We start from the raw sequence: 10048 nt of genomic DNA on the forward strand, positions 1-10048 counted from the left end.
AGTCTGGATTCTTGGTGGGAAAGGCTGCCGTGCCACATCCATGGCCAGGCAGCCTGAATCTGCCCCACCGCCTGACCCCAGCCAGGGACTGCTCGCCCCCAGGCACGCAATGGCTTTGCCAAATTCATGCTGTATGAGTTTTCCCCATACCACTGCTGTGCAAAGGAAGAAAAACCCAACTCTTCCCTTGGCTTACTGAAGAGGGGCGGCAAGAAATCCACTGGTGCTCTCCAGAGCCATCCATCAGGGCTCCAAATATATGAGGCAATTGCTGTAAAACTTGAATTTGGCTCTGTAAAACAAAACAAAAAAAAACCAACAAAAACCCAACCAAACCAAAACACCCCATGCCTGCTGCAAACAACCACAGTACAAAAAAAAAAGCCTTACAAGGCTGGGGCAGCCTCATAGATAGATTGCTTTTTAATCCTCAAAGCTACGGTGATAAATCTTTTTATTGGAAGCTCCGGAGATACTGTGTCACTCAGGGCATGCAGCAGTGCGGGGGAGGGGGAAAGAGCTCCACAAGCTGCTGGGAGAGAGGGAGTCTCTTGGGAGCAGGGCCAGACGTGATGGAGGGATGGGTGCTTGCTGTAGGGGTGCTGAGTGGGCACGGGTTGGGGAGGACAGGAGGGTTCCCTCGGGGCTGGGAGTGGGTGGTTAAGCAGGAACCGGCTGTTGGACAGACATGCTGTAAATCTGGGAGGACAGATGGACAACTTTTGGGGAACAGCCCAAACAACAAAGGAAACAAAGTGTCTGGAGAGGAGATGGTGGCATGGAGCCCGACCTGGCCACGTGCTCCGTGTTGCAGGGACAGAGTTGCTTCCCCCAGCTCTGAGAGATGACCCGGAGCAACAGCTTCCACACGCTCCCCCCAGCTCCCGGCCCCCCAACACCACTCTGCTCCGTGCCCTCTGGGCTCCCTTGGGTTCTGGAAGGATCATTTAGCTGCTGAGAACTCCCGGGCAGCGTTTTGGGACCCCCCTTCCCCTACACCCATCCTGTGGCGGTTGATCCCCCCCGGCCACTTACACATGTATGAGGAGTGGGAGCAATTCGCCCCATCCCTGGCTTCTGCTGCCCCTCAACCCCCCCCCCCCCCCCCCCCCCCGGGAAGGCTCTGGCTTCTGTACCACCTCCCCAGCAGAAATAATCCCTCCAATTTATACCGGGAAGGTGGCAGGGAACCAGGCTGACCCCAAGGGCGCAGGTGAGCAGGGAGCATCCTCCTTGGAGCAAACAGGCACCGTAATTCCCTTCCTGGGGGCTGCAACAAGGCCAAGCCAGGCAGGAGCCAGCAGCCGCTGCCCTCCTGCTGATGGAGATGTGTAAAACCCTCCCTGTGAAACCACTCTCAGAGACGCGTTCCTTTTCTATTAGGTTTCAGGCCCTGACTGCAGCTTTTACTAAAATTAATTATGGGATTAAAGGACTAGCCTGGGAGCCTTCAGTTGCAACATCTCTCATGAGCCCAGCTGGCACACGGTACCTGGGGACTTGGGGTTTTCTCCACACGCTGTCACAAAACCGTGGTCAGGGGAGCAAAGTTTGCCCATGCATCTCCACCCAGGAGGTGCCACCAGCCACACTGCAGCTGCAGCTTTGGCAAGCCTTTGGGATGCTTTCCAGGGCGATCCCTGGCCGAGCTGGGGGGGTCAGGGGGCAGGCAGTGGGGCAGCCCGCAGCATGGCCACCTGACACACCAGGGCCTCAGCAGCACATTCCCCTCCTGCATCTCAGAGAGGGGAATTTGGAGTAGCCAAGGGGGACAGGCAGTCCCAGATGAGGAGACAGCAGGGCAGCTGGGGACACAAGGCTGGATGAAGGCAAAGCCAGTGCCTCACCTTTCTGGCTGCTCTGAACTCCACTCCAGCTGTGCTGAGTCCCAGGACACCCCCAAAAAACCCCGGGGGGAGACACACTGTCCTCTGGCACTGACCAAGCAGCTTGAGCTGCAGTGGCCACAGCCGTATCCTTGAGCTGCCTGGTTGCTCACAAGCACGGGGATGCGCCCTCCCAGCTCACAGCAGAGGGACCCTGAATCTCCACACGGGCAGCTGTTGCTGCATGATTAAACGCTGTTGACCACCCACTGAAAAGCCATTCCCTGGAGATCTGTGGCTGGGTGAAGTGACATGGGGCAATAACTGCCATCAAGGAGACAACAGTCATGTCCACCTGCACAGCAGTTACGAGGGGCCCTGCATGACTACCAGGGTGCTGTCCCCTGCCAGGACCATCAGTGATGAGAGCCGGAAAGGGAAGGAAATAGATGGATCTTGATGCTCTTGGCCATGCTGACATCATCTGGAGAGAGGCTGTGAGCAGCCAGCAGGACCCTGAAGCTCAAAGTTACCACAGCCCCATGCCCACCCTCACCCCGCAGCACACAGCAGGACCCCACAAACACTTTGCCCATGGCAGATCCTGCTGTGGGTATGGGGAGCTGGCCCCACTGCCCCTGAACCAGAGACCAGGTCAATGGGGGCAGGAGGGAGTTTGCAAGCCCCAAATCCCACCCATTCTTTGTTACTGGCCTGGCTGTGGCTCCATATGATGTGCTTAGGAGGGGCTGGAAGGAGAGCAGCAGCTGCCAGCACTCTGTCTGGAGCTCAATCCTCTGGTATTTGCGCTCAGGTCCCCAGGTGAGCCCCACAGGTACATCCATGCTGCCCAGAGGCACAGCCATGGGATGCCAAGCCAGGGGAGCAACCAGGGCTGGGGAAGATGTGTAAGCCAAGAGCTCAAGCTGCTTGGCCAGCCCCTCAGGTGGCATTCTGGACCCTCAATATTTCATCCTGTGGGAAGACCTGGCATACACCAGGAAGTCAGCAGCATTGATCACAGACAGTAAATCGATGGGTCCTTCCAGCCCGTGGGAGCGTGACCAGCCAGCCCGCATCCCGTGGCATTTTCATGACATTTTGCGAGCTGCATGTCTGGGGACAAATTGATCGCCACCGCTCTGGAGGCAGCTTCCCCTCTGCAATGGCCCCAACCTCAGCTCAACCCGAGCATCCCTGACACCAAGAAGGGTGCTGCTCATGCCTTCCCTGCCATGCTGTTCCCTGAGCCTGGCCAGGCCCACAGGCAGCAGAGCTCACAGGCAGAGCTGGTGGGACACCCCTGGTGCCCATCACCCTGGCACATGGCCTGCCTGTCACTGCCCAGGAGGATGGCCCAGGTTCAGTCCTGTGCTGGGAGCAGAGCTGGGTCCAGGGGGATGCAACCAGGGCACAAAGCAGGTCAACGGCATTTTTAATTCTCAATGAGGATTAGCCCATGCAGGGCGGGGAGGGAGGGCTCCACACACTCCCCAGGGTTGCAGGGGCCCATGGTGAGCTGAGGAAGAGGAGGGTGGCACCCACCAGATGTGAGTCAGAGAGGGGAGAGCAGGGCATATTCATGGGGTACATGGACAGGTACAGCGCTGTGCCTTGGTGCTGCAGGCAGCCTGGGACTCCCATTGTCCCATATTTTCCCCCACAGACTCCAGCTCTTGAGGGAGCAGCTGTACTTCTTCCCTTGCCCTCATGGGCTCGGGATGCAGGGCAGGCGGAAGGCTGGGAGCAGAGAGCCACACCAGCACCCTGCAGCCAGACACTGGCTGGCACCACTGAAGAGATGTGCAAGAAAATAAGGGGCACGTCGATGCCAGAGGGCCCTGGGGAGGTCTCCAGAGATAAGGCACCCACAAACTTTTTCATCCAGGGCACAACAGCATCGCCACTGCCACCATGTCCCTGGAGCAGCACTGTCAAAAGAACCAGTCTTTGCATCCCAGTGGGATGGCACAGAGAGGCAGGGATGCCTCCATCTCTCCTGCCCCGATCCCCACCATGGGATGGGTGCCATAGTCAGGGGGATGCTGGTGGTGGGGAAAGCTGACCCCAGTCCCCCTGTGTCCTCCCACTCTTCAGCAGAGGGATGTTGCATGGGTGGTGGCCTGGCCACCCTCCACCTCCTCGAGCTCGAACTCGTCAGCATCAGAGAGGGGCAGCCCGTTGGTGCCGGGCATGGGCTCGCACTCAGTGCTGCGGGTGGTGGTGCGGGTGACACTGGGTGAGTATTTCCGTGACCGCAGTGGACCGTGGCCAACATGGCACATCACCTCCTTGAACATCTCCCGGAAGCGGGTGGACATCAGGTTGTAGAGGATGGGGTTGGCGGCTGAGCTCAGGTAGAAGAAGACGCCCGAGATGATGTGGACATACTGGAACATGTGGAGCATGTGGCTGGTCCAGGTGCAGACGAAGCTCCAGACAAGGCGGTCTGTGTGGAAGGGGGCCCAGCAGATCCCGAACACCACCACCAGCACAACTGTGGGAGCCGAGGAGCTGCTGTTACTGAGGGGATGGGACTCACCCCCCCAAGGGTCCTCCAGTCCCTGGCCAAGCGCTGCCCAGTTTTGGCTTTGGCCATAGCAAAGAACACCCAAAAAAGCACGGGAGAGGGAAAGGATGAGGGGAAGGGGGAGAGGGGAAGGACCCCCCCAGTGCCTTTTTGACTTGCTGTGGAGAGGCTGGAGGTCTGGACAGGATCTCCTCCCTCCAACTCCTGCCAGGCTGCTCCAGGCACTGCTGCACCATGTGTCTCTGCTCCCCATCAGCAGGCAGCTGGCCCTGCCACAGCCCCAGGGCCATGCAGCATGGCTGGGGGATGCCCCTGTGGGCATCCAGCCTCCGGGAACCCTGCCACCCTCACCAGCAAAGTCCAAGGAGCAAGAGCTATTTGTGCCCTTTCCTTCTGCTCTGGTTTTGGAGGGTTTTTTATAACCCCGCTCTGCTGATGGAAAGGAAAGGGGGTGATGTATAGGTGGTCCTGGGGTCCCCTGCCCTGCCCATGCCACGCTGCATCTGCATTGCATGCAAGGGACAGGTCCCCCTTTGTCCCCGTCCCAGCCCTGGTGCTGGGGGAAGCGGGGTTACCACTTGTCTGGGACATGGCGGAGAAGCAGCCCTGGCCCTGCGGATGGACTGTGCTGGGCAACCTGCCATCACTGTACCATCACGGGGCTGGGAGCACGCGGAGGTCAGCGTGCCGGGGAGAGAAAGCTAGCCAAGGGCAGCCGGCTGCCACTGCCAAGAAGGGGGCCAGGGGCTGCAGGGACAGAACTGGGGAGGGAAGCAGGAACACAGAGCGGTGGGATGGAGGGATGCTCCAGTCCAGCCTTGGGTCAGTGCATCATTGCCCCAGGACAGTTGCAGAGGCTGTGGGACTGGGTAGGAATGATCCCCCTCTGGGAAATACCACCACCACCACCACCAGACCAGCATGCGAGGTCTGGCTGGGGGACAGGGAGCAGGTTCCCCCATCCCAACCCACCTCCTTTCCCTTTCTCACCCAGCACTTTCATTGAGGAGGAGAGGTCTCATGGCTAGGAAGGAGCTGGCATAAGCAACCCTCGCTGGTGGACTGGAGCCACCAGATCTGTCTTTGCCCTGATATCCCACAAGCAAGCCCCGCAGCCTTCCTCTGGGACAGCCCTGCTTCAGTGCTCTGGACCACCTGTGCCTCAGTTTCCCCCACAGCACCCTTCCAACAGAGCCTTGGGAGATACTCCCTGGCTCTGCCCATCCCCAGCATCACACTCCCCAGCATCAGACTCACACAGCATCTTTGTGACCTGCCTCCTCTTGACTTTCTTCTGCCCCCGGGTGTTGTGGCACTTGCCGCTGCCGCTGGACTTCGCTCCCAAGGTCTCCAACATCTTTTCCTTCTTGAGCTGCAGGCCAATGAGCAGGTAGAGGACACTGATGGTTCCCATGGGCAGGAAGAAGAAGACGATGGTGGTAATCTGGATGATGAGGTTGTAGGTCAAGCGTGGCTTCACCAGGGTGCAGATCTCCGAATCAGGCACCCGCCCGCGGCCAGGCACGTAGAGAGGCTGCAGCCCATGGAGGCTGGTGTTGGGGATGGAGCAGATGACTGACAAGACCCAAATAGTGATGATGACCCTCTTGGCGTGGTTCCTGGTCACCACATACTTGGCCTTGAGTGGGTGCACCACAGCGATGTAGCGCTCCACGCTCAGGGCTGTGACATTGAGGATGGAAGCGAAGCAGACGGCCTCGAAGAGCAACGTCTTGAAATAGCAGCCGCTGGCGCCCAGCAGGAAGGGGTAGTTGCTCCACATGTCATACAGCTCCAGCGGCATCCCCAGCAGCAGCACCAGCAGGTCGGACACGGCCAGGCTGAACAGGTAGTAGTTGGTGGGGGTCCTCATGAACCGGTGCCGGAGGATGACAATGCAGGTGAGTGTGTTGCCCACAGCCCCCACCACAAAGATCATCAGGTAGATGACACAGACTGGGACAAAGAAGCTAGACCGTCGGGGTCCCAGGTACTTATCCCGCAGCTGTTCCTCTGTCAGGTTGGCATCCTTGGGGTCGAACAAGGTCGCTCGGTGAGTCCTGTTGCAGAGATCAGGGCTGATGGGCTCCACAGGAAAGTCTTGCTGAGGCAGGGGGAACTCAGGGCTGGAGCAGCTGACGTACGGATTCATGGCTGCGGAGAGACGGGGAGGTTTGTGGCATGCTTTCCCAACCCCTCTGCTGCCCCTGCTCCCTCTGCCCCTCTCCCCACTGGTGTTAGGTTCCCAGTATGACGCTGATCGCCACAGCTCTGCACCCTTGCAGCCATCCTACCCCAGCCACAGCCTTTCTTGGGAAACCATCCAAAATCTACCCCCCACCCTCCCTCCAGGGTTCCCAAGCACTCCTTGTCCTATTTCCCACTCACAAACAACTCCTCAGCCCTTTGCCCCCTTGACGGGGGATGTTAGCAAAGCTCTCCCTTTTCCCTGCTCCCCAAAGCAGAGCAGGGTACAGCCCCAAAGCCAACCCCAAAAATCGATCCCAGCTCCAACTCTACCGGCTGTGCAGAGGAGCTGACAGGGTGACCGTAAAACAGCCAGAAGGAAAATTGATTTTCCAGCCCAAGAAGGACGTATGGCTTGCTGAGAAGCTCCAGATGAAGGCTGAGGTCCCACCACTCCTGCGCCACACAGGGTCGGGCTGGGGAGGGAGCATGGGAGGGGATGGATACTCACTGCCTTAAGAGGCAGGCTAATGAAATCCTGCCGCCGCTCTCTCCCCCGAGCTCAGCTCCGAGAAGCTGCCTGTCCTTACCCACCTTCTCCCTCTCGTCCTCCATCAGAGAGAGGCTGGCGAGTGAGCCGGGGGCTTCCTCTCCCACTGCTGGGGCAGCAAAACCCGGCACCGAGACCCTACCCCTGCTGGGGGCTGGCTCCTGGTTCGCAAAGCAGCGCTGCTGAAAAGATGCTCTTCAGAGAGAGGAAATAACGTTAAAGTAATAAACTCCACTGACTCTAAGACAGTCCCGGGGGAGGGAGGTGCAGCCGCCTCCAGCCCCACCAGCAGCCTTCGCAACGCAGGGATTTGCCATTTGCGTGGCCTGCGTGGTGCGGCATCCATCAGCCCCGCTGCCATCCTGACACTGCCAGGCATGGGGGCCTGCACAGCACCCACCGCTCGTCCGGGCTCGTCTGGGGAGATGCAGAGGGCCCCAGCCGCTTCCTGGGGTCTCCCCGCTTCCAGATGTCCAACCCCTGGGTTACCCGAGTCACTCCCCCTTGGACCAGCTGGCTCCAGCTGGCTCCCCTCACACTTCAGAGGGAGGAAGTTGCTGCACTCGCAGTGTCACCCCTTGCTCCTCACCGGGGTCTGCTCCCTCCCTGTACCCAGTGTCTGTCTGTCTGTGCTCCCACCTGCCCTCTGTGCTGGCACCCAGTCCTGGGGACACCCCCAGCCGCAGGGCAGCGTTCCTGCTCGGCAGCTGTGTAGCTGCATGCAGACCCATTGCACACACACACTTGTACATAAACGTGTGCAGACATGCAAACAAATACATACATACACACACAAACATGCCTACACACACGTATACATGCACACACATACATGCCTACACACATACATGCCCATGCACGTGTGTGCACACATACATGTGTGCATACATACATGCCTGCACACACAGATGCATGCACACACCCAGATGCATGCACACACATACATGCCTACACACACACTACACACGTTTGCACACACATACATGCCTGCACACACACTACACACATAAATGCTTGCACACACACATGCACACACAGTACACACGTATGTTTGCGCACACATACATGCCTGCACACACACTACACACATAAATGCTTGCACACACGCATGCACACACAGTACACATGTATGTTTGCGCACACATACATGCCTGCACACACACTACACACATAAATGCTTGCACACACACATGCACACACGTATGTTTGCACACACATACATGCCTGCACACACACTACACACATAAATGCTTGCACACACGCATGCACACACAGTACACACGTATGTTTGCGCACACATACATGCCTGCACACACACTACACACATAAATGCTTGCACACACGCATGCACACACAGTACACATGTATGTTTGCGCACACATACATGCCTGCACACACACTACACACATAAATGCTTGCACACACACATGCACACACGTATGTTTGCACACACATACATGCCTGCACACACACTACACACATAAATGCTTGCACACACACATGCACACACAGTACACACGTATGTTTGCACACATACATGCCCACACACTCAAGCATGCAGACGCGCACACCCCGACACTGACTCACGCGTTCCCGTGCCCCCGGCCGTGCGGCAGGGCTGCGGGTCCCCACTCCTCTCTTCCCCCACCACGTCCCTCCCCGGGCGGCAGCCCACCGGAGCCCCCCGCCCCTCCTCACCGCCCCGGCCCCGCTCCGCCCGCGGAGAAGCGCTGACGGCTGCGGAGCGGGGCGGGGGCTTTCCAGCCCGCCCCGGCCCCCCGGAGGTGGGGAAGGGGCGGTGGATGGGAGGTCGGGGCAAGGGGGTGACACCGGGGAGGCTGTGCCTGGTGGGGAAGGGGTCCGAGCGAGGGGGGAAGCTGCTGCGCATCGCTCCGCCGCCCCGTGCGACGGCAGAGGGCACTGCCAGCCCGCGGGACGGGCGGGCACCCTGGGCACAGGTGCGCGCACCGGTCCCTGCGGCCCCTCCGAGGGTGGCAGAGCCCAGGGGGACCCGGCCCCCCGACCCCGGGATGACACCTTGAAGGGCTCGGGCACCCCGGGGACCCTCCTCCATCCAGCCCGTCCCAGCGCCATCTGTGCGCGGAGTGCCTGGCTGAGCGGGCAGGATGGAGCTGGAAGAGGCTTTGGCAGGGCTGGATTCGAGCAGGCAGGACGGGGATCTTGGAGAAGGAGCTGGGAGAGACCTGCCGGGAGAGACCTGCCGCCTCCTCCCCAGCTCCCACCCGAGCTGAGCCCCAGCACAGCTCGCTGTGCCACTGAGCCCCGTGCCTGCTGCCAGGATCCAGCAGCCTCCAGCATCGGGACAGTGCTCCTGGAGTCCTGCACCCCCAAAATCACCCTCCTGATGCCAGAGCACACAGCAGCAGCACCGCTCACCCCCTTCCCTCCCATGGCCCAAGGGGAAACTGAGGCACCAAGCTCCCACTGGTGCCCTTCTTCCCAGGAGGCTCGGTGCCCACAGGAGTGCTCCAGCTTGCTGCTGTTGCACAGGGAAGCAGATAGAGCCTGGGTGCAACCAGAGATGGTTGGCAGGACACGACTGGGCACAAATGTCCCCAGGGCCACCAGGCACAGCCTGGCACTGGAGCAGAGCACTCGGCACCACCCCTGCTCAGGAGCCACCCACATGGACCACACACCTTGGCACACTACTCCAGAGCACCCTGGGGGTACAGGGTGCCAGCTGAGGGGGGGGACACAGCACCCCATTTCCCTGCTGGCTGGTGAAATAAAGCCAAAGGAGAGCAGCAGAGTGCAGCACCCAGGGGGAAGGATGTGGCAGGTGGGGACAGTGTGCTTGGACCAACCCAAGGGAGTGATGTACACGGTGGGAACTGATCCCACAAAACCCTGGAGACATTTTTCCTCCCAGTTTTAATAAGGCACAAAGATCCTTGAGAAAGCCTTGAGAGTGCCCAGCCCGGCCTCTGCCCA

General features: G+C 59.5%; 1 protein-coding gene across 1 annotated transcript; it reads right to left on the reverse strand.

Annotated features, from left to right (window-relative positions):
* Positions 1 to 3406: 3406 nt before the first annotated feature.
* NMUR1 (neuromedin U receptor 1) lies at positions 3407 to 7252 on the reverse strand. The gene is made up of 3 exons (XM_037407327.1): positions 7138 to 7252; positions 5614 to 6510; positions 3407 to 4323 (listed from the first exon to the last, which is right to left on the reverse strand). The coding sequence occupies exons 2-3, from the start codon at positions 6506 to 6508 to the stop codon at positions 3920 to 3922; spliced, it is 1299 nt and encodes a 432-aa protein (XP_037263224.1). The 5' UTR covers positions 6509 to 6510; positions 7138 to 7252; the 3' UTR covers positions 3407 to 3919.
* Between the last annotated feature and the right edge of the window lie 2796 nt (positions 7253 to 10048).

Source organism: Falco rusticolus, chromosome 13, assembly GCF_015220075.1.
Source record: "Falco rusticolus isolate bFalRus1 chromosome 13, bFalRus1.pri, whole genome shotgun sequence".
In the NCBI taxonomy this organism is placed as follows: domain Eukaryota; kingdom Metazoa; phylum Chordata; class Aves; order Falconiformes; family Falconidae; genus Falco; species Falco rusticolus.